Here is a 21,559-nt window from a genome sequence, read left to right on the forward strand (position 1 = left end):
AAGTAGGAATGACTGTGCAATAAACAAAAGACGACTATGTATATTGCAACAAAACAGGTAAATTCAGGAAAATAGACGCGTGTTACGTAAGTATCCTCATTTCACTTGCACTGGGATTAGTCAATCATCCTGAAGTGAGGTCAACATGAACCGGCGTAAACCGTACATAAATTTAAAAAAATAGAAGTTTGAACGGCCAATTGCGAGATACTGCGCCTAATATCATATATAAGTAAGTATATCATAAGTAGTTATTATCGTCACTTGTTAATGAACATGTAAATAAACGGTTCGAGCCTTGAATTTAAAGAACAGGAGTCAGTCGGAATATCAATCGCGTCTCGTCAGTGCTCTGCACGCGAGCGATAGCTTTGCGCTCGTCGCGACACAACGGCCGCGTGTGCACACGGGTCGCGCTCTGCTCCAGCGCTTATAACAACGCTACCGCAGCCGAACAACTCAGTATCCAACCGATATCTGAATACTACATTCAAAGTAAACTTTCAACGAGCTTCATCAACAAATCAACTGTGCAACATGGCTCCCATCGAAAAGCACCAGCAACTGAAATACGAAGCAAACGAAATCAAATCATCTGCGCTGGAATTAATTGGCAACACACCTATCGTCGCATTGGATCGTATCTACTCCGGACCTGGACGCGTGCTGGCAAAATGTGAATTCATGAACCCTGGTGCATCGCTGAAATGTCGCTCATCCTTGAGCATGATCAATCGTGCTCTTAAATCTGGCGAGCTGAAGCCCGGTGCACCCGTGGTGGAAGTGACGTCAGGCAACCAAGGCTGCGGGCTGGCTGTAGTGTGCGCTGTGCTGGGTCACCCACTCACACTCACCATGTCGAAAGGTAACAGTGCTCAGAGGGCTATTCACATGGAGGCGCTGGGCGCTAAGTGTGTGCGAGTAGATCAAGTGGAGGGAACGTACGGCAACGTAACACTCGCTGATGTGAAAGCTGTTGAAGAAGTGGGCTTGAAGATCGTCGAAGAACAAAATGCTTACTACGTCAATCAGTTCAATAACCCAGCAAACGCCGAAGCTCACTACGAGAGCACGGGGCCTGAAATCTGGAAGCAGACTGGACATCACGTGGATGCTTTCGTAGCAACAGTGGGCACTGCTGGCACATTTGTCGGCACATCAAAATATTTGAAGGAGCAGAATCCTAATATAAAAACATTTGTCGTGGAGCCTGCTGGCGCAGAGCCGATCAAAGGTGACAAGATAACGAAGCCCCTTCACTTGCTGCAGGGCTCGGGATACGGGTGTGTCCCGAACTTGTTCAAGTACGACTATATGGATGGCACATTAAGCGTGACTGATGAGGAGGCAGTCAAGTACAAGGATTTAATTGGTGAGAAAGAGGGTCTGTACGTTGGGTACACGAGTGGAGCCAACGTAGCGGCGGCTGTCAAACTGCTGGAGTCAGGACTTGTTCCTGAAGACGCGTGGGTCGTCACGCTACTGTGTGATACCGGCCTTAAGTACACACCAGTGCCAGAAGAGTTGTCTAAGTAACAGTATTTTATAGTTCATATGTTAATTAATTTTATTGACAATTGTGATTATTGATGACAGTCGAAGAGTGTAGGTAAGTGACAATGTGATTTTAATGTCGAATAGTTACAAGTTACATAATTATGAAATTATGTGTATTTTAATGCTAGAAAAGAATTTCATTGATATTATACCCATATTATAGCGTTATTTATAATAATCATAAGTTCTTGAATATTATAATGTTATTAAATAAGTCATTTGTATTTTGATATTTAAGATAATAAATAATTAATATTTATGTTAACTTTATTTTTTTTTTTTTTTTTACACATTTGAGATTCATCATCACCAAAACTTCAATCAATCCATGAATCCTTTTTACTGGCCATTCAGACTTCTAATACGGCAACAATAGGTCGTTCTATTTTTAAATTACACATCAACTAGATCTGAATAGTACTGGCCACTATATTTATAAATCTTATTTGAAATAGGAATTCTTCCACAAACTAGTCTTATCGGTCGTTAATGGATGTCAAGGTCTGTTCATTGAAAAGGTCATTGCACACAATACAAACTTCTTGGTCTTGGCAAACAGGTTTCCATTGTGTTCCTGATAAACTAGTTAATCTGTCATTCATTACTTTTCCTAATAGTCAATTTATCATTGATCTTTAAACGATGTATCTTTTTCCGCACATATTTATTAGCATTTAGTTCATTAGTAAAACTATTATAATCTCTTTCAATTAATATCTTAGTGGAGTGTTTAGTAGTTGAGTTATCAATAATGAGATCTCAGTAATAAATACATTCATTAATGACTGCAAATCGTTACAGTGCATTCATCTTTGGTATTTATTTACTTATTCAACATCTATCTTATATTTGGTAGTTATTGAGACTTATAATGTGACTTAAAAAAAAAAAAACTCTTGGTTACATGGTCTTGAAAGATATACACACAACACTACATGCTGGTGCATATGTATTAACATCTTTCACAACGCACGTCAAAACACAAGCAAAAACCCTTCCCTTGAAGTTGGTAAAAAAGATGAGTGTTTGCACACTACTCTAGGCCGGAGTAAAATGTAAATTGAGCTTACGATGTCAACCTAAATATTATTCATATACATACCTAAGTAAATACATAATGTATGTGTATAGGCTGGTACTGGCTACCAGTGGTCTCAGTGGATATGCATATTCCAAAACATTTGTAGCATTTTGTTTTTTATTTTTAGTGTGCAGTCATTGACAACCTCTAAAGACGTTCAAAGACCTGTTTATTTTTTTGCTTCATTCATTTGCAGACGATGAAAAATGGATGGAGTAACCTTCATTATAAAAAGCGCTGCATATTTGTTTGATGCACATTGAAATATCAGTTTTGGCAATCTCAACCCAATTATCACATTTGGCATATACCTATGTTCCTATATTATTGTTGTCTTAAAATAGCGACTCGTATTTTCAAGTATTTTGCATAGACAAACTGTACTTCTTAAACTTTCCTTTTCATACCTCGTCTACATGATTAGGAAATGGTTTGTTTTGTCAACTTATCATCGTCGTTAGCGTTTTTATTGTCCCACTGCAGATCCAGGTTTCCTCAAATGTTTCTCTTCACCTAAATTAAGTTAATTTAGTTAAGCTTACATAGATCAGTTGGCCAGACCTGGAATCGAACAAACACTCTCGTGTTTGAGAGACAGGTGGTTTAACTACTAGGCCACCACGGCTTCCTCTAACTACTTGTACGAGTATTGTATGGAATCTTGAAGATAGAGTTTTTCTTTGGCGGTGCCTTTAACTTTGACACGAAGAACTAAACGTTAAGTTTCCTAAGCCTTTACAAGTGTTTTACCACTGATAACCGGCTGAAAGTAGGTAACTAATAGTCTCAAGATAATACTGTTTTATATCGTGTTTGTCAAGTGGTTAGCATGACTTGAAATATGCTGTTTCATATATCAGTCACGTAGAAACTAACCCGGCCATGTTAGAGTTGGATAAGCAAACAAGGGTTCTGTATATTTTTTACTACGAAGCGAATAAATCGAGCTGTGTCCTGCCAAAGAATTTGGTATGCATAAAAATAAAAAGTATTTTGAAAAAAATATACCTACCTATTATATGAATAGGGTACAGTTTCATGTTTAACAAACGTTGATTTACATGATGTGTTAGAAAAAAATACGAACATGCAAATTGAGAACCTCCTCCTTTTTGGGAAGTCAGTCAAAAACAGATTGTTACTGATGTTTAGGTGCGGATAACAATGTAATACAAATATATTATCTATCATTCTTATCTGTGATTTTATCAGTTTTATTACTCATGTGCAGGTTTCTCCCAAACGTTCATAGATAACTGATCATAGTCATCTATGAATATGCAAGAGCAATTTATCATTCAAAGTCCTCATTTGCCTAGCCTTTTCGTGATTATGTTTTGGTTGGCACCAAAATAAAATGTAGCTGAAAATTGGGAACATGAAATTCATCTGTTACATAATCACAGGCAGACCTGAAATTGAAATTGGAACGTAAAAGACTTGGAAATAGCATACGGACTTTTTTCATGAAAAGTTGTCGTAACTTCTAGAAGTACCTACTGTTCTTATTTACATATTTCTATGTACTTATGACTGGAGGTACCTGCTGTCATTGGGTTCCTGTATACCTAATAATAGACACGGAACCTTTTACGGCACGAGATGTCAAATCAAGTGACTGACGAGATTTAAATCCAACTTCCTTTTCATAGAATATGAATATTAATTATTTGTACGTGATGTATATTAATGTATCTACATAAGTACCTACTGTTTGATTAAGTTAAACAATAATGGTAGTGGTATGCTTATCAGTAATTTGCATACCCTTATAGCTTCACCACATCTTTCGAAACAAGAGTCGTAAACATGTTGCTGATGATTTCTCAGTTTTCATATACGGATGAGAAAATATGTACATCCCAACATCTACTACATATCCGTGTATAAACATAAATTGTTGTTAATGCCATATAGACAATTAAATAAACGGAAGACGGAAGAGAATCGAGTCCATGATTGCTATTGACCATCGATTTCCTTTGCTCCATTCACGATACAGGTGTTGCTTTGTATCCCATAAATGGCGGACCTGTTTAATTTCTACGAACAATAACCATCAGTCAGATATCGGCGTGTCTTTGTAGCAAGCTTTAACACCATAATTTAGAGTCGTTGATCTTCACAACAATATATTAAAAATATTATGTCTGCCTGTCTGTGCATGTGATCTGTCTTGGCAGTCTGCTAAAACGTCTGCGCTTGTTATGTGGGCGTTATTCAACCGTTTTTTTGACGTCTAAATGCCGTTCGGTGTTTTTGGTAAACGGTGCCAAATCGTATAATTTTTACATCGGGTCTAGGCGAGGGATTTAAAATTGGCTTGTTTTTTACACTAATGATGATTCATTTTGAAATGTGGAAAACAAACATAAATCAAACATTTTGTACATAATTAAACAGCTGGGATTTCGGCCTCTAGGGCGCTTTGTATACCTACGCTACTATAAAAACAACTTTAGTCATTTATGGCCAATTCCTTCACCTCCTATTCTGTAACAAAATAATCGTTTCCAACTTTTCATTTATTTTCCATTTACCTTAATCCTAATTTTGCACTAAAAACTTGTAAGTCGTTACTACCATAATATCGCTCCAAATAGATGATTAGCAAAAAGATCCCATTCTCCCTGATACTATTTGTATACAGCTCAATATTTGTTTTGGCCGTATATCTGTTAGCCAGTGATATACAATGGGTATTTTCCTCGATTGAACAAATGTTTGTGATCGTGCCCCGAGCTCCTCTCTAGAGTTTAGCAAAGACACCGTCGTCACGTTAAGATGTTCGCAAACATTTTATTCCTCTATTTATTTTATTTTTACTGCCATTGTTGTTTTCCTAGCTTATAGTTGTTATAATAATTAGCACGATTATCACGGCTGGAGTTTTATTAGCGTGTTCACACATAGATATAAATAGGTATGTATCAGTCAAGTCAGTTCCAAGACTCATATGCATTATTAAAATGGCATTGGCTGTTATAGGTATGGACAGGTGTATAGGCAGATTGATGTATATTAAGTTATCCAATAACAATACCTTTATTATGTATGGAAAAATGTTTTACAAACTAAAAACCATTCATCAACCATCATCATTAGATGCTGAAACAGGCTTTTGGCACAGATTACTTAATAGTAAATTTTGACATTACTTAATAGTAAATTTTGACCTAATAGTACCCGTGGAAGCCTTTTTTAGATTCTATTTTTTTATTCCTACAATATCTTAATTCTAACTAGTATAATTAGACTTTCCATCTCGAAGACCAATAGTTTCATGCCTATTTTAGCGAATCGGACTAAGGTTTTCCCACAGTGAAGTGAATGCAAATTACGTATGGTCTCATGCGGGTGACCTACTTTGAACTGATACCAATTTCACAACACTCGATATTTTCCTGAAGCTCATATCAGTACTTACACAGTTGTTGTAATTAAATGATACAGCAAAACTCGGTTAATTGGTTATTTGGTTTATCTTACTATGTAGTAAGCAAGTTTTTTTAATTGTCGATAGATATATTAAGTCGAGTCATGGATGACGTATGTTTTCTCCCTACAAATGGGTTGCTGAATAATGTTGTGTTATGCCTTGTCATCTAGGGATAGCTCTTTAAAGAGTTTTAAATAGATCTTAGTAGCAAAGAAGCTTTACTAATTTGTGTTAACATATTTGTGGGTATGTAAGTAAATTTAAATTGTCTCTATAGTAAATTGGATACCTACATTTAACCTGAAAGGTCTTAAATTTCAACATTAAACATCTTTAAAAAGCTTACATTCAAATAGTAACTAAAATACAATTTCTTTTTTCAAATTCTTCCCGATTAGAAGGACGAGCTTGATACTAAAGAGTGGCATAAACACCTTTGTAATCTTCAGTCCTTTGTTCAGACTTAAAAAGCCCTTAAAGCATTAAAAATAGCCAATTATAAGTTCTTTACCTAATACTTGAGACTCGAAGTACGAGAGAGGTTGCTGCGCCCGCGCCGGTTGACGTAAGATAGCGCGCATCCACGGAATTGATTTAATCTGTGTCAATATTGACGCGCGGGCGTTGTGGGAACCGCACAGTGTGCACAGGTGGGCTTTCTTAGAGTGTGTACAGGGTGTTTGTAAAATTAATTCTAAAAAAGTAAGTCTAAAAATTACTTAACAAAGTTCTAATGAACAACTTAGGTCTGCGTCTCTAGAAAGTTGATTTAAAATCAACCTGAAAACAGCAGGCTGTGTTTGTGAATTAAGTAATTGAGTATGAATTAGCACAGAACCAAATCTGGTTGATTATGTGTGTTGCCATTGAAGTATTGTATGAAAGCATGCTAGGAAAAAGAAGATGCTGCTTGCGTACAGCACATGAAAATATGACGATACCTTTTCGCATAAATAATATAATTTATAATATCTTTACCCGAATTCTGTTCATAGTAAGTAATTCCTATGTATATTCATTATAAGCTCTTTTAACTACTGAGTGAACCCCTGTTGGACAGCTCAAGCCTTCAATCAAAAATAGTGCACCCTGTAACTATGCTCGCCGTTAAAAAGGTTAAAAATAAAATAAACACGTAATGTACACGAAATACCTGAATTTAAAGTTTATTGGCCACTTGCAGGAAACACCTGCGAACATTTTGAATTATTTCCAAAGATTTTGAGATCTTAACTGAGATTCTAAGACGAAAATTAACATTTTAAAACCATTTTACATGAAATAATTAGTCCACTAGTGTCGATTTGATCTTGATAATGACGTTAATCTAGGTATCATTTTACATGATCTTAATAATAATCTACCTACTTTAAATTTTTGAGTTGTTTTCGAGCTTAAAATAAAAAAAGATGCAATTAATTTGAATTGCATGCGTTTGATAGCTTACTGTATCCAGTCGTGAACTAGTTTATGTAAAACTAGTCAAAATATACAGTAGTGCGATCACTTATCAAATAAATTATTAAGACCAGCAACCAGTAGCCCAAGCACGAATATTTGCGAAAAGTTATTCGTATCGAAATCGAGAAACATTTGTATGAGAATTGTACAGCGCCCCTATCGGGCGTAAAAGGAAACAAAAAATGGCAGCACGAACATTGTTTTGACGTACGGTAACGTAAACTCTCGAAGGCTGGCTATCGAGTATGGTCGAAACATTATTCACTTGAAAAAAGTCGGTGAGAAAAGTTTCGAGAAGTGTAAAAATAAAGTTTTAACCGTGTTTATGTTTTGTTTAGAGTTAGTTTTGTGAATAGAAGTGTTTTAAAATTATTGTTAAGTTATTGGAACAATTAGTAATAGCTTCAATATACTTTAAAATGCAAAGACCGCCACTGTATGAACGTAGTACCGCATATTATTTTTAGCTTCAAATTTACTAGAAAATTATGGATATCAATCACGAGAAACAAGGTACCTAAGTAATTAAATCATATTTTATTTATTTGCGTAGATACCTATAGAATTAATGTGTTTGAAAAAAATTGTTATTTATATGTTTATTTTTAATCATTGTAGAGCAAAACTTAGGAATAGAATTAACCCACTGGACACAAATGAAACCGAATTTAAAAATATAGAATATAGAAATAGCATTGCACTTAAAATACTTCACACTAAAGTTTATGCCACTCAAACTTATTAAAACTGTTTACTCACGCTTCCATGAATTCAACCATCATTTTATGTTGCGTGCGTCTGACTGGTTCTCATAATTATTTATTATATTGAAAGCACTTAATTATTTGTAGCAAAACAAAAACAGAAATACTTTTGTTGTGGACGTGTAGCAAAGCATAAACAAATTTGGCGCCCTTACGCGCGTCGGATGTCAAGTGGGTGCGTTCGGTACCCGTCATTTTTAAAAAATAAAATCTCCGTAACTATGTTATATTGCTAAAGATAATGCCATTTTATAATGTCTAATAATTAACTTTGGGTCTCTTTTTTATATTACATTCAGTTTTTATTATAATTTAATAATAATAAAACGTTTAATCAAAGGTAAAAAAAATATTAACAACTAGAGTTAGTTTTCGAACGCACCATTCATTCAACAATCGTTCATTTTGCTCACTATGGCGCGTCCCTATTTACATTTGCATGACGTCACATTAGAATTCGAATCGAGTGTTCGATAGTGCTTCGAATGTGCTTCGTGCTGCCTACTATCGACAGACTCCGTTTTCGAATCGAGGCCTCGATACATTGTCGATTCGAATACGTTAGATATTCGTGCTTGGCCTACTGAATACTAATTTGGTTATAAAGATTTTGGATTCCCATTCCGGGATAAAACGAGCATTTAAATGCTCATCATACCAGGATTTACGGACATAATCCACACCATTGAGCTTTCACGTATTTTAAACGCTGTCGGCCACGCCTGTGGGCGGCGCGGGCGCATAGCTCGAGAAAATTGTCATTTTCCTGCCGGCAGGTGGCGTACACTGCAAATTTTCTACGTCTAATGAGCACACCTGCCCAGTTTATTACAAACTAAGACCCACGTACTGATTTTACAAGAGTTTTTGCTTCATAATAACATTGAGGATTTCCTGCCGCTAACAAAGTTAATCACTTGCGTATACGCAATGCGATACTTTGTAGATACGACCGTTTTCATATTTCGATATCTTTTGTTTTTGACCGTGATTTCAGCATTATCGGCTTATAAATACTTGCTATGTATCGGAAGATAAGCTAATTTAGATAACATTTATATTTAGTTAGCGGAAGATTAATTATTGTTATAATTGATTGATTAACAAATCAAAGCATAATACACAGTCGGGTAATGATTTAAATAATTGAAGAAATCATTTCCTCTATTGGTATTAATTTTTAAATTGAACTTTGAACAAAATGATAATGAAAGATGTTAAAAGATTATATTTTTAACTAACTAGAGCTTCAATTAAACCCACATGAAACAGCTGCATATACGTACTTAAAATTAAATAACATTTCGACCAACACATAAAACCTTAAACAACTTCATTTCAAATCGACAAGCTCTCGAATTCCAAATTCAAAAGTGACACATGTATCCTATGTGTTATTACTTTACTGTATGAAGGTATGATCGTGATTGGCGAAGCAAGGCAGGTGGCTAGCGAAGCACGCTGGAGTCCACATTTCCTATTAGAATCGTGTTAGAGGTTCTATTCCGTAATTATTGGACGGCAGGTGCTGGCCACTTTCTTATCTACCGCCGCTGAGATAACGGATACCAATATATTTTTGTTTAGCTGTCATTTACAATCGGTTCCGCGTTTAAACGATTTTGGAATGATTAGATAAGATTTTTTGGATAATAGTTTTAAGTGGATTGGTGTAGGATAGCTTTTCCTTAACTGTAATAAAATAAATGAAGGAAGAGTCTATCGAGTATCTAACTAGGTGCGGTATGTGGAAAATGATTTCATGATTGTGTAAACTGTAAACACAAAATGACAACGGGAATAACAATAAAAATGAAAGGATGCTGAAAAGGTTTTGACTTTGTTTTCAGCACCCCAAAAATAGATTCGGTTTTCAATAACAATCGATTTTTTTTTTCAAAATTAAAGCTAACATATTCCTTTTGCTCTCCGCATTCATAAAAGTGCCTTTTGCAATCATTACTGCAGAATGTAGCAAGACGAGTGTTTGCTCCATGCATAATATTTTTTTCTCAATGAAGATAATAATGTATCTTCCCAAAAGCATAGAAATATTTTTGTAAAAAGTCCCTATTCATTAATCACGAATTAACTCCATCATAGTTAGAATTAAAAATAACTTTTAACTCCTCAAATTCATTAAAACATTCTAAAAATCTTCACTGCTTATACCGTAATATCCAATCAACGTAATATGTATTAAAGCCCGTTCCAGTTACTTAAGTATATTTATTAGACGTCACATAGTTGCTCCGGCGCAGGTGTGAGATGTAACACTCAAGTACTCGAGAGGTTTGATGCTCGACGGTGTTGCCTCACAAATCTTACGCACTTGTGTGTAGTTAGATAAATATTATAGCAATTTATTAGAAGTGTTGATTGTACAGGAATTTGTGTTTGAAAGCTGACTTCATTTAAGCATCAATATTAAACGGTGGCATTTTTACCTAATTAGAAATTGTAGAATTTTGAAGATTTTGGCATGAGAAAGTTAAGGAGCAACTATCAAAACGTGTGAGCTAAGCTAAAAATTTGTTATGATTTTCTAATGGCTTTTTCCGGGAATGGCTTCAATATTTGTTAAGCATGAAATTAGAAGTTTTCAGGGACGTGTCGATTTCGTAGCACTTATATAGGCAGCAGCGTGATGAATCATCTGTCTGGCCTGTTCCTAATTTTGTTAGGGTAGGGATAGTAGCAAAACTCATTAATTACCATAAAGAAATTACAGAAGTATTCTTAGTATGTCTTTGAATTTCTCCAACACATCTTACATGGAAGTCGCTTAAGTCGGAATTTCAAGCATGCAGCGTCTCCTTACACTTGAGCATCTACCACTAGGAACTGGGCGTGTATCGAAGCGAGTACAAGTAATATGATTAGTGCATGAAGCCTGTAGCTAACGCGGTTCTAACATTTTTATTTTGAAGAGTGATATGAATAGGTCATGAGAAGTTAATTTTCAGAATTCAGAATTTGAGTAACCAGTAATTCCTACTGACTTTTAACAGTTTTCTAGACGGATATCGCGATACCAACATAGAATCGTGCAGAATTTCAAGCACGCAGCTTCGGTTTACACTAGGAACTGGGCGCGTATCGAAGCGGGTACAAGTAATATGATTAGTGCATGAAGCCGTAGCTAACGCGGTTCTAACGCCAGGTGTCAGACGCGCAGCTTTTTAATCTTGTTACTCACTATACCTTATATGCGTCCGTCTAGAATTACGCTATTACACCCGCTGTAGAGTTGGTAATGTTTAGAGGGGGATTTTCTTTGTGGTTTTGATTGGTGTGTTGAAAATATTTTTATTTAGAAAAGTGATATAAATGGGCAGATGAGTTTTGAATAACATTTCCGTAAAGGTCATGTGAAGTTAGTTTTCACAATTCAGAATCTGAATAACCAGTGCATGCCTTTAAACTGTTTTCTAGGCGTGATATTGCAGTAGGTACCTAAGTTATTTTACTTACATAAAAATCACTATAGAGAGAAAATACTTATTCCTGTATTTTTCTTGGCAACATGCGATTGCATTGAATGAAAACCTTTAACGAATATCTTACCATGATGAAGGTGGCTTATATCCTTCATTTAAAGATGTCCAGTCTAACATCTTCATACGCATATGGTCGGTCATAGTCCTGTGGTTAATGGACGTGATTTGAGCGCTCTAACGCTGCGGGCATAGAACATAGAGCGGTGTACGAGTACGTACGTGAAACACGGCCGTCCTGTCACCTGCCTGCTGCATTCCTAGCACTGATTACCGCGCACCTGTACGTCTAATACTCGTGTTTACTTTGAATTTTATCACAGGAAAAGGATCGCTTACAAATACATGTGTTCCTTTTGAGAACAGATAAAAATTTGAATTTTGTTTACGGTTTACACTTTTTCTTTCGAATTTGGAACGTGATAAATGTTTCTTTTTAAAAAGAATGCGTTTTGAGGTTTTAGTTGTCTTTTTTTAATAGTATTGGTCATCTTGATCACGTAATATTTTATGGGTTAATATGTTGAATGTCCCATCGAATGTTCGACGGAATATAATGAATCTATAATGTATTTCGATTGGGTGCAACTTACGAGTCGGTTCGTGTGATTGGGGATTATCGGGGATTATTTTAATTGCTTATTACGTGAGATGTTATTTTTTAAATATGCATATTTAACACCTATGCACTCGGGATTCTCATAATGACCGACGGGTTTGGGGGTACATGACGTCCAACATTGGATTGAATTTGATTCGTACAAGTATTTCGAAACTACAGCAAATCTTTATTATTAAAATTCGCTTATTAAAAGGCTTTCATCGTAATTTTATGAGATTTGCAGTAAACATTTGAATATTTAAATGACACACATTAAATTATTGGTGAATTTAAAAGTTCATGGTTACACAGACCTTTTTATCCTAAAGATGGAATAGGGAGTGCCTTCTCTAATCGAGGTCCAAACGATTAAAACGATATTTGCATTCAGGCCATATCAACAAGTCAATATTTGCATTATGCCTATTCAAAGAAATATCAAATGGATAAACATCGATATACATTATCAGAAGTTTTTTCATCCTTATTTTTACAAAAAAACTATTTTACTTCCTTGATTATCCTCCTTTTGGTCATCCTCTTTTTGACGTTCGGGTGTATGTATTTTTTTTATTCGATTTTTGAATAAATGTCACCTCAAAGTAGAAATTACATATTGCAAAAATTGCTTATAATAGTAGCAAGTAATTACAAGTCACAGATAAGTGTCGGGTAGGTAGCAAGGCGACACCACGCCACATCCTGGCGTCGCTGCGCAAGCGCCGAGCTGAATCTAATTAGCCGTTAATACGCACAGATCTACATAGAGTTGCATTCATACATTGTAATGGAGTACTGGTGACATTTTCCTCATTTTTGCTTCGTATATAAGATTAATATATAAATATTGATGATATAATTAACATGCTTGCAAGCATCTCAGTTATCCGTTCTTAGTAATGATGTTCACTTGATTAAGATTGTGCAATTCATTAAAAAAAAACCAAAGATTAAAGAACATAGTAATCGCTCAAAGGGAAATATTTGCAGGGCCGATTTTACTTATAAGAATTTTTGTACGTAATGGCCAGACCAGACCAGAATAGTTGGCATTCATTTTGAAGAATCAGCGGAGACAATAGGAAAGGCATGCAACATCTTTGCTTTGTACATGGTCGCCATTTTTGTGGTCTTACTGACCTGACTGTAAATTGCGTTGGATCTTAAAAACAAAAACAATTTTCTTCCATAACTTTTCAAGAAATAATATCCGTCTCAATAAGGAGTTTGTGTTAACAGTATCAGCTCCGTATACATCCTCATATCTAAATCTTAGCTAATGGCTGAGCTGCCGTCGATTACAGCTTCATTTGAATATTATCGTTATGGTGGCAACACTGGCAAGTTTAGCTGGCTCTCTGGTTTCCACGACTTCCATTAAAGAGGTTTGTCACGGTAACTGTATATCAGTTCATGGTTTAGTGTCCTTTTGATTGAGACACAGAAAACTGGAGCTTGGGCTGCTTGGAGGATATCGTTACATCTGTTTAAATGTGTGGGCGGACTACTTTGCTGTTGCTGGTTAAGTCTGAAATAGTTGGTGTCTAATGCATTAACGAAATAATTGTAGACTGATTTTGGTTCACTCATTCTAATAGGGCTAACAGTAATTTAAGAGGCCCGAGGATAAGATTGTCGAGTTTTCTTTAAGTATTTTCAGCGTTTAAAAATCGGAGAAGGATTTAAAGCATTTGTGTCGATGGACATGTAATAGTTCAGTTGAAAATCTGATGTTTCTTTACCCAATAACTAATAAAACAAACTTCATATACTATTATTCAGATAGACGAGTAGGAATCACACCTGTTATATTATTAGACAAACCCAGTTTTTGCAACACTCACCGGCAATAATTGCGTCTTCAGAGACTGCAGACGTGTCGTTATTTTTAAACCAGGTATTATACGTACGTATTTACATCATACAATTACACCAGGAAAGGCCTAGGTATTAGATTTTTTAATAGACAAATCATAGACTAAGTATATAAGCAAACCACGCAGTTTCTAATAGATGATGCATTAACGCAGTTTTAAACGAGGTCTATAATGATTGTTGAAGAAAATATATAAAAGTGTTATTTACAAATAACTAAGCGACAGTTGCCACTAGGCTTACAAATAAATTGATAAAGCAAATATGACGTTTACTCATTACTCGTAATAAATTCCGAGTCAACCTTAATTTAATCGATATTCGATAGTCCGAGTATCGAGTTAAGTCATCTGTAATGTGACGTAGACACGCTAACCACTTCGGACATTTAAACAGAAGTTATAGCCTGTTACGAGTATGATACCTACGTATCTACTTGTATCTACAGAATGAATGAGAATTTATTCTACCACGTAGTCTCCGCCCGTAGGTACGAAAAACTCGGTTGCTCGGGTAACTGGGTTGAGGAGGTCCGATAGGCAGACGCTACTCAGCTGCATCTGGTTAGACTAGAAGCCGACCTCAACATAGCTGGGAAGAGGCTCGGGAGACGATGCAGTACAGTCTCCACCAAATAACTTTGCTTCTCTGAACTTAGGCCATTTGACTCAATGATTTACACTTGATGAAGTTTTATATCACGTAGCAATTAACTAAAAGCACATAAAGAGCGGTAATATCAAAGATAAATCAAGGCTAATGTGAGAATTTCTAACGTGTTTAACATTAAGGCTTTATTTCTCAGAACGGCGGAGTCAAAGGGCGGGATGTGCGCACACGCAGCTTCGCTGGATTACAGCGCCGACATATCACACGTAATAACGCCTGATTATAGACCAATTTGTGTTATGTTATTACAGAGTGGCCTAAATTGTATTTAGCTGTAGATATTTAATGGGAATGTTTTGTGTTTTTTTATATGTTGAAGAGACTGTTAAATTAAGTTGTATCATTTCATTATAAAATGTTTACATGTCTACACCTATCGGCTACAATTTGAAGTACTGAAAAAGGATAAATCATCGCCTTTTATTTATATTCATTGATAAAATTCATGTGGCCTTAAAAAGTTCTACCGGATATTCATAAATAAGTAAAGGAATTTGTAAAGCTTTCTTAATTATTAGGTACGTAAATTACCTAAGAATAGCCGCTGAATCATATACTAAGACTCTATTTCAAATAGCACAATTATTTTAAACGGACCACAATTCACACGATTTTCTCTGCTTTTACTCGCAATAAAATAGCGATTAAATACTGTAAGATTGCTCTGTACAGTCGGGACAATAATTCAGGGGACGCGTAAAATAAATTAAAATGTTTTACGACGTGCGGCCTCGGTGTCATTTCCCACCTGCGACGAGTAATTTGTCGTGTCGATCCACACGCGATGCACTAACTACCGTCGCTTTGAAATAAAGATGCGTTACTTTAAGAGGTATCACTGATCTCACGTGTTTCGTTTTGTAATTCGGCTTTAAAAGGCTTTGGAATGGTGCACTTAGTTCTGGGGAACGATTAAGATTGTGCCTTTAAATCGTCTGTCAGAGGTTTAGGGTTTCGATGCCTTTAATTGGGAGAGGCATTATTTTTATCTTTGAGAAGAGATAGCTAGAAATTCTTGAAAATAAGTTTGTTCAGGTGCAGTAAGCAGCGTGCAACGGGCCTCTGATGAAGTGCAAGAATCGTTTACTTAGTTTAATACCATGATTAGACGAACCGGTCAAGCGTGTACTTCTAATGAACATGCGACAGGTTCCTTTACCTAAGCAGAGACCACGGACCGGGAAAACGACAGGATGAAGAAAAAGGCAATAAAACATCATGTTAAAAGGTATAAATACCAACTTCGGGCCGTTTATCTCCTATAATTAAACCCGGGGAAGGAAAAAACAATTTATGTATACCGTACATTATTGATTAAGCAAATTAGTATTCCATGAGCGTGGTTTCCATTCAGTCGTACGTTGTTTTAAAAGCACTTAGCGCTCGGCTGTATGTGATCTGTGAACGTTTACATATTATTTGACTTCGACTGTACAAATTATTTGAATGGTGACGTAGGACTCGGACACAAGAAAGTCTTTGTGGAATTCCTTGCAATCATTTTTAATTAGCTGTGTTCCAATAAAAATACACCAGATAGTAGGGGTGCATCTCATACCCAGCTATATTATAGGTATACTTGTTAGAATTATTAATAAATAGAATCTATATAACTACCTACTATACTATCAAAACGACTTCAGAATTATAAGTAGGTGTGTGAAAAAAATTGGGCAGGTATTGTTATTTTGTATCACACTTTTTTGCCTGTCTGTCTTTTGTATCAACTAGGAATCTGGTATGTAAATTTTGAACCAGTTCTATAACAGTTCCTGTTTTAGATCGAACTGAAATTTTACTCTGTGTCTAGTGAAAATTCATTACATAAAGAAGTATTTAAGAAATAATTGTGATTCTTTGAGAGTGCCACTAGTGGTGGAATCAACAATATATTCCCCTTGGCTGCAGAATTACCATCGATACAGTTTTCTTAAACACTCGAAACACTGGACATCCACACGTATCGATATCCCACAGGTTTTAACGACTTTCGTGCCGTCTCCTAATTTAAAGATGAAAGGGGGTTATTTAATGGTAGCAGTCATTACCTCTCTTCGTGCAGTAACACCCGTGGCCGAGTTATGATCTTGTTCGATTCTCGATTCATACTCGATTCCTACTCGATCCATACTATATTTGTTCGATGTTATGGTGTAGTTTAGTAGCTGAAGAAAGGCTTGTCGCTGTATGTTGCGCTGTATAGATAAGAAAGCAGGTGTTCTGCGTAAAAGCGGTTTGAATTAGTCATAAAGCTTGGTGATCGATTATCTTGGGTGAAAATATTAGCCGAATGCTTATATGTATGTCCAATATCGAGAGATTTTTAAGACTTTTTTAACGCTTCTTTATTTGGACATCATTTCAGGAAAAGTGGTTTTGGTGACTTAATTTTTAGAAGAAAGTCTCAGGCCGGGAAAATCTAGAAACTTTAGATTTGCACAATGCACATGTCCTGGCATACCTACCTTGTATGGAAAACCTACAGTTATTTCTTTAGCGGATTTACCACCGCTGTAGCTCTTTCACCTAATAATAACTGTCAGCTCACCTCATTTTCAAATTAACGGTAAACGACGCCCCCATCCTTTATTTAACCTGTCCCGTGATGTAAAAGTAATTCTTTTGGAAAAGCTTATTGGTAAAATACGACCTCGGAGGTACATTTATTTTATTGAAACAAAAGCCGACCCCAACACAGTTGAGAAAAAGGCTCGGAGGAGGAGAAGGAGGTACATTTATTTTATTCATTCAAATTAAATTTTTCTTCAGTTTTTACTTCTGAAGGACTTCGTCAAAAATAACTTTTCCGCGTATACTTATTACCAGGTGCGTGTATAAACTCTATCAGGCTATTTACATAAATATATACTTTTGTTTATCTTCGGGCTAGACGTCTAGACATGAAAATTAATTATGCAATTTACAGTTTTTACACATTTTTTGAAGGTCTACATTTAATTAAATTAACTTAATTCATATTATTATATAAGAAATGGCGGTAACAGTGTCTGTATGTTTGTACTAAGAAAAAGCCAATACCACTAGAAATATCTTAAAGAAAATAAGAGCAAAATCTTATTAGTAATTTTTCATGTGGCTCATAAATATTTAATTGATGAGGATGAGCCAAAAAGTGATTTATGTCCGTAATATGTCAAATCAACCGTGACCACATACACGTGAACAAGCTAGTTTCTTTTAATACATTAATTAACCATTTACATAAATAATTGTGTATGAATTTGAATTGTCAATAAGCACTTTTTTCGTTAACTTTATCACTATTCATTATTCGCCACATATACGGAACAATATATTTATAATTAGATTCTGGCGCCACTATCGATTAAATAATCGATTATTTTGGTTGTATAAATATATTTCGGCAGTCTCGGACGGCTCGGGTTTTTCCGTGGCAACAGGTTCGAGCAAAAACAACGCTTTGGAATTCATTCAAAGGCTTTTAGTTCCGTGTTTATGTAGAAGACTGTTGCTAGGGATAAAGTTATGTGAGGAATGTCCTGCTTTCTCAGATAGATGTATATGATGTTGAAAGTCCTGTGTAGATCACGGAGTGGAATGCATACAGGCAAATGTGGAATTCTACTCTACTGACCAGATTTACGAGGATTTCTGATCAGTATTTTTTTTTTAAATTCCATCTTTTTTCATTTTTATTATTTTTACAAGCTTTAATTTTTTTTTACTAACAATATAATTACGAAAGCAACTCTGTTATATCTGTTTGATGAGCTTTCACTTCTAACTCTTATAGACCATAGAAGAGCCTGTAAAAGGACGAAAGCTTGTTATCAGGGAAATAATTTAGTCGGGATGCGGGTGGATCCGCGGGGAACAGCTAGCCATCCTTAAGTTGTATTTTAGGTCACCACTTTATGTTTTCAGCGTCGTTTTGCTCATTAATTCATTCATGTCATCATTTATGCAAAAACTGGCTGCACGACATAAAGAATGCAGTTTGCCTTTCTCTTCCACTTGCAGCCTTCTAGGATACAACGGTTTTACAAGAAGACAGGCCTATTTTCTTAATAATCATAGTAAAAAAGATGGATAATCATATGGTTATAAATATAGAGTTAAACTTAACGGTTTACCAGCAGCGGCCTTCATACCTAAGCGGAAAGCTTGATATCAATTTATTTTGGGACTTTTCGACCACAAAGTATTTCCCTGCAAGAGGAAAATTCTGTAGGAAATTCCGCACTAAAAGTTCATTACATCATACCCATTAGAAATAAAATCCGGCTTCATTCTTATTTTCCGGCTATGAAAACAAAAAAAATATTCACTGTATCGCTGAATGCACCACAAAATTGCATGAATCCCAATAGTAAAAACTTTACGTTAAACTTACCGCTACTAGTATTACTGTAAAAAGTCATCCGGATCCCAAATTCAGCATCATAATAGTTGGCATAACTACCTCGGGACCGGCCGGCCGACACAGGAATGCAGCTAGCCTGCATTAATTCACTCAATGATTTATGTGTACCCAGCCTTATCCACAATTTACTCAGACAAAACGCTCCGCTATCGACGGCTTTATTTATATTGCAAATTAAATACCTAATGGCTGTTTGGCATTCCAGTCTTTTATTCGGTTTCACGTTTGTTTATGGGTATCGATCGCCGGATTACATTCTTTTGTCGTTTTTGTTTTGAGTTTGGTTAGCAACGAGGTTTTGGTCATTTTGTAATATTTGTTTCTAGGTACCTAAGTAAAAGAAGCTGCTTCCTAGGTTTTCACTAAGTAAGTCAAGACGGTACATATGGTGTAGCAGGTACATTGTACTGCCGTTGAATAATCATTGGATGACATTGAATCTGTAAAATTACTTGTTTAAAACAAAAAACAAGTCTACATACATAAGTAACAAAGTAAATAACATTGCTTTACATAAACATTTTTTGTTAGCATTCAACGCCTACAACGTTAGTCTGAGCAATTGTCATTATTTGCTTATTTGTAATCGGAGTTTACATAAGAGATAATTTGTAAAATTGGTTTTGTTGTGTAAATACGTTGGTGTTTATCTTTCTAGGGACTCAAATATGTACGTAATTTTGGCCACGTAAGTATCGAGTCTCCACACAGTTTTACAAGAGAATTGCAACGTTTTGTTTTATTTTTATGTATAACGTTAATGGTGCCTTTTCTGGGCTAAAAGAAACGCTTGATCACCAGCAATTTGTCTCAATCTTCTATGTAACTAAATTAGAGAGTATTAATTAATAATGTTGTTTTCAGTTTTTTGCCTTCGGCTATTTATCTGAAACTAATAAGTTTTTAAGTTACAAAAAAGTATGTAAGCACAATGGACGTCTAAACTAAATGAATTGGCGCGTCGGTCAACGCAAGCAAATTAATAAATGAATACCATATCCGAGAGCAGTAGCCGCGGCGACGACCAGGCGGCCGCACACCTGCGTCTGCGCATCTCAACGCACACAAGCCAATAACCACCTTATAACTGAGGTACAGGTTTCAAATTCCAGCGGCACGACTAAAATCCCTCATTACGAATCACGGATGTAACAAACAAACTATACAAAACACTGTAGTATCTACCTTTACAGCAAAGTTGGATTTTACGGTCAATGCATGACTATAAAGATTCCTTTGCCGAAGAAATATAGTCATTTTTTATTTCAAGTAAAAGTTAACGAGAAACCTACCAACTTAAACAAAGAAGCCTTTATTCTTTTTGAGGCCTCATTAACAAACGCATGAAAGGCCGAACAATATACATACATAGTAAGTTCAATATGTGTAAGGAAAAAATAGAATTCATTATTTTAAATTCATAAACAATTTTTTGTGGGCTTTAGTTTCAAGCGCACCAACTAGATGGCGCTGTCAGCTGCAACGCGTATTTCAAAAGTAATTTTACTGCATTGCTGGTAATTGTGGACTTGAAAGAATTCCATAAGTTGTATATAGAATAGTAACATAAATAACATATTTTTCAACGAATTTCACATAACATTACAAGTGTAATTATTAACTTTTAATGAAAAGTCCTAAATCGCACTATTAAAGTTTTCTCTAAAATAAGGAGTGACGCGGAAATTCGTGTATTATGTTGAGAGTTCCGACCAGTTCAGTCATCGGGGTTACATACAGAGTTCTTGTAACTCATCTCACCCTGTGGAAAGTCCCCGGAGATAGGGCGGAAAGCGTCGCACCGTGATGGTGGAGGCCGGGTCGGCCTCGCAGGGGAGGTCACCTGTGCGAGGCCGTTCTCGTAGCGTTGCTCAGAGCAAAGAGAATATTGAGAGGCTGTCAGCCTAACCAAATGGGGCTTACTCGGTCCGGAACCTCCTCTTTTACCGTATCTCTCACTCATTTCTATGAATCTAAAATGCAATAAATGACTAATTTTACATGAATTTTCAGTGTTTTTTTTTTGGTGTGTAAGACGAAAATAATTTTGCAGTTTCAAGAATTAATTTCAAAAAGAACGAGTGTTAGAATGTTTACACCGTTTATTGCCAGATAAGAATTAATTAGCATAATAAGATGTAGTTATTACCATAATCGCGTGTTAATGAGTTTTTTAGTCGAAATAATTAAATCTTGCACAAATATAAAAA

At 35.7% G+C, this 21,559-nt stretch overlaps 1 protein-coding gene across 1 annotated transcript; it reads left to right on the forward strand.

Annotated features, from left to right (window-relative positions):
* Positions 1-291: 291 nt before the first annotated feature.
* LOC110370134 (uncharacterized) lies at positions 292-1,714 on the forward strand. Its single transcript, XM_021325864.3, has one exon. It carries the CDS (start codon positions 538-540, stop codon positions 1,534-1,536), a length of 999 nt encoding a protein of 332 aa, XP_021181539.3. The 5' UTR covers positions 292-537; the 3' UTR covers positions 1,537-1,714.
* The last annotated feature ends 19,845 nt before the right edge of the window (positions 1,715-21,559 follow it).

This window comes from Helicoverpa armigera, chromosome 11, assembly GCF_030705265.1.
Source record: "Helicoverpa armigera isolate CAAS_96S chromosome 11, ASM3070526v1, whole genome shotgun sequence".
In the NCBI taxonomy this organism is placed as follows: Eukaryota; Metazoa; Arthropoda; class Insecta; order Lepidoptera; family Noctuidae; genus Helicoverpa; species Helicoverpa armigera.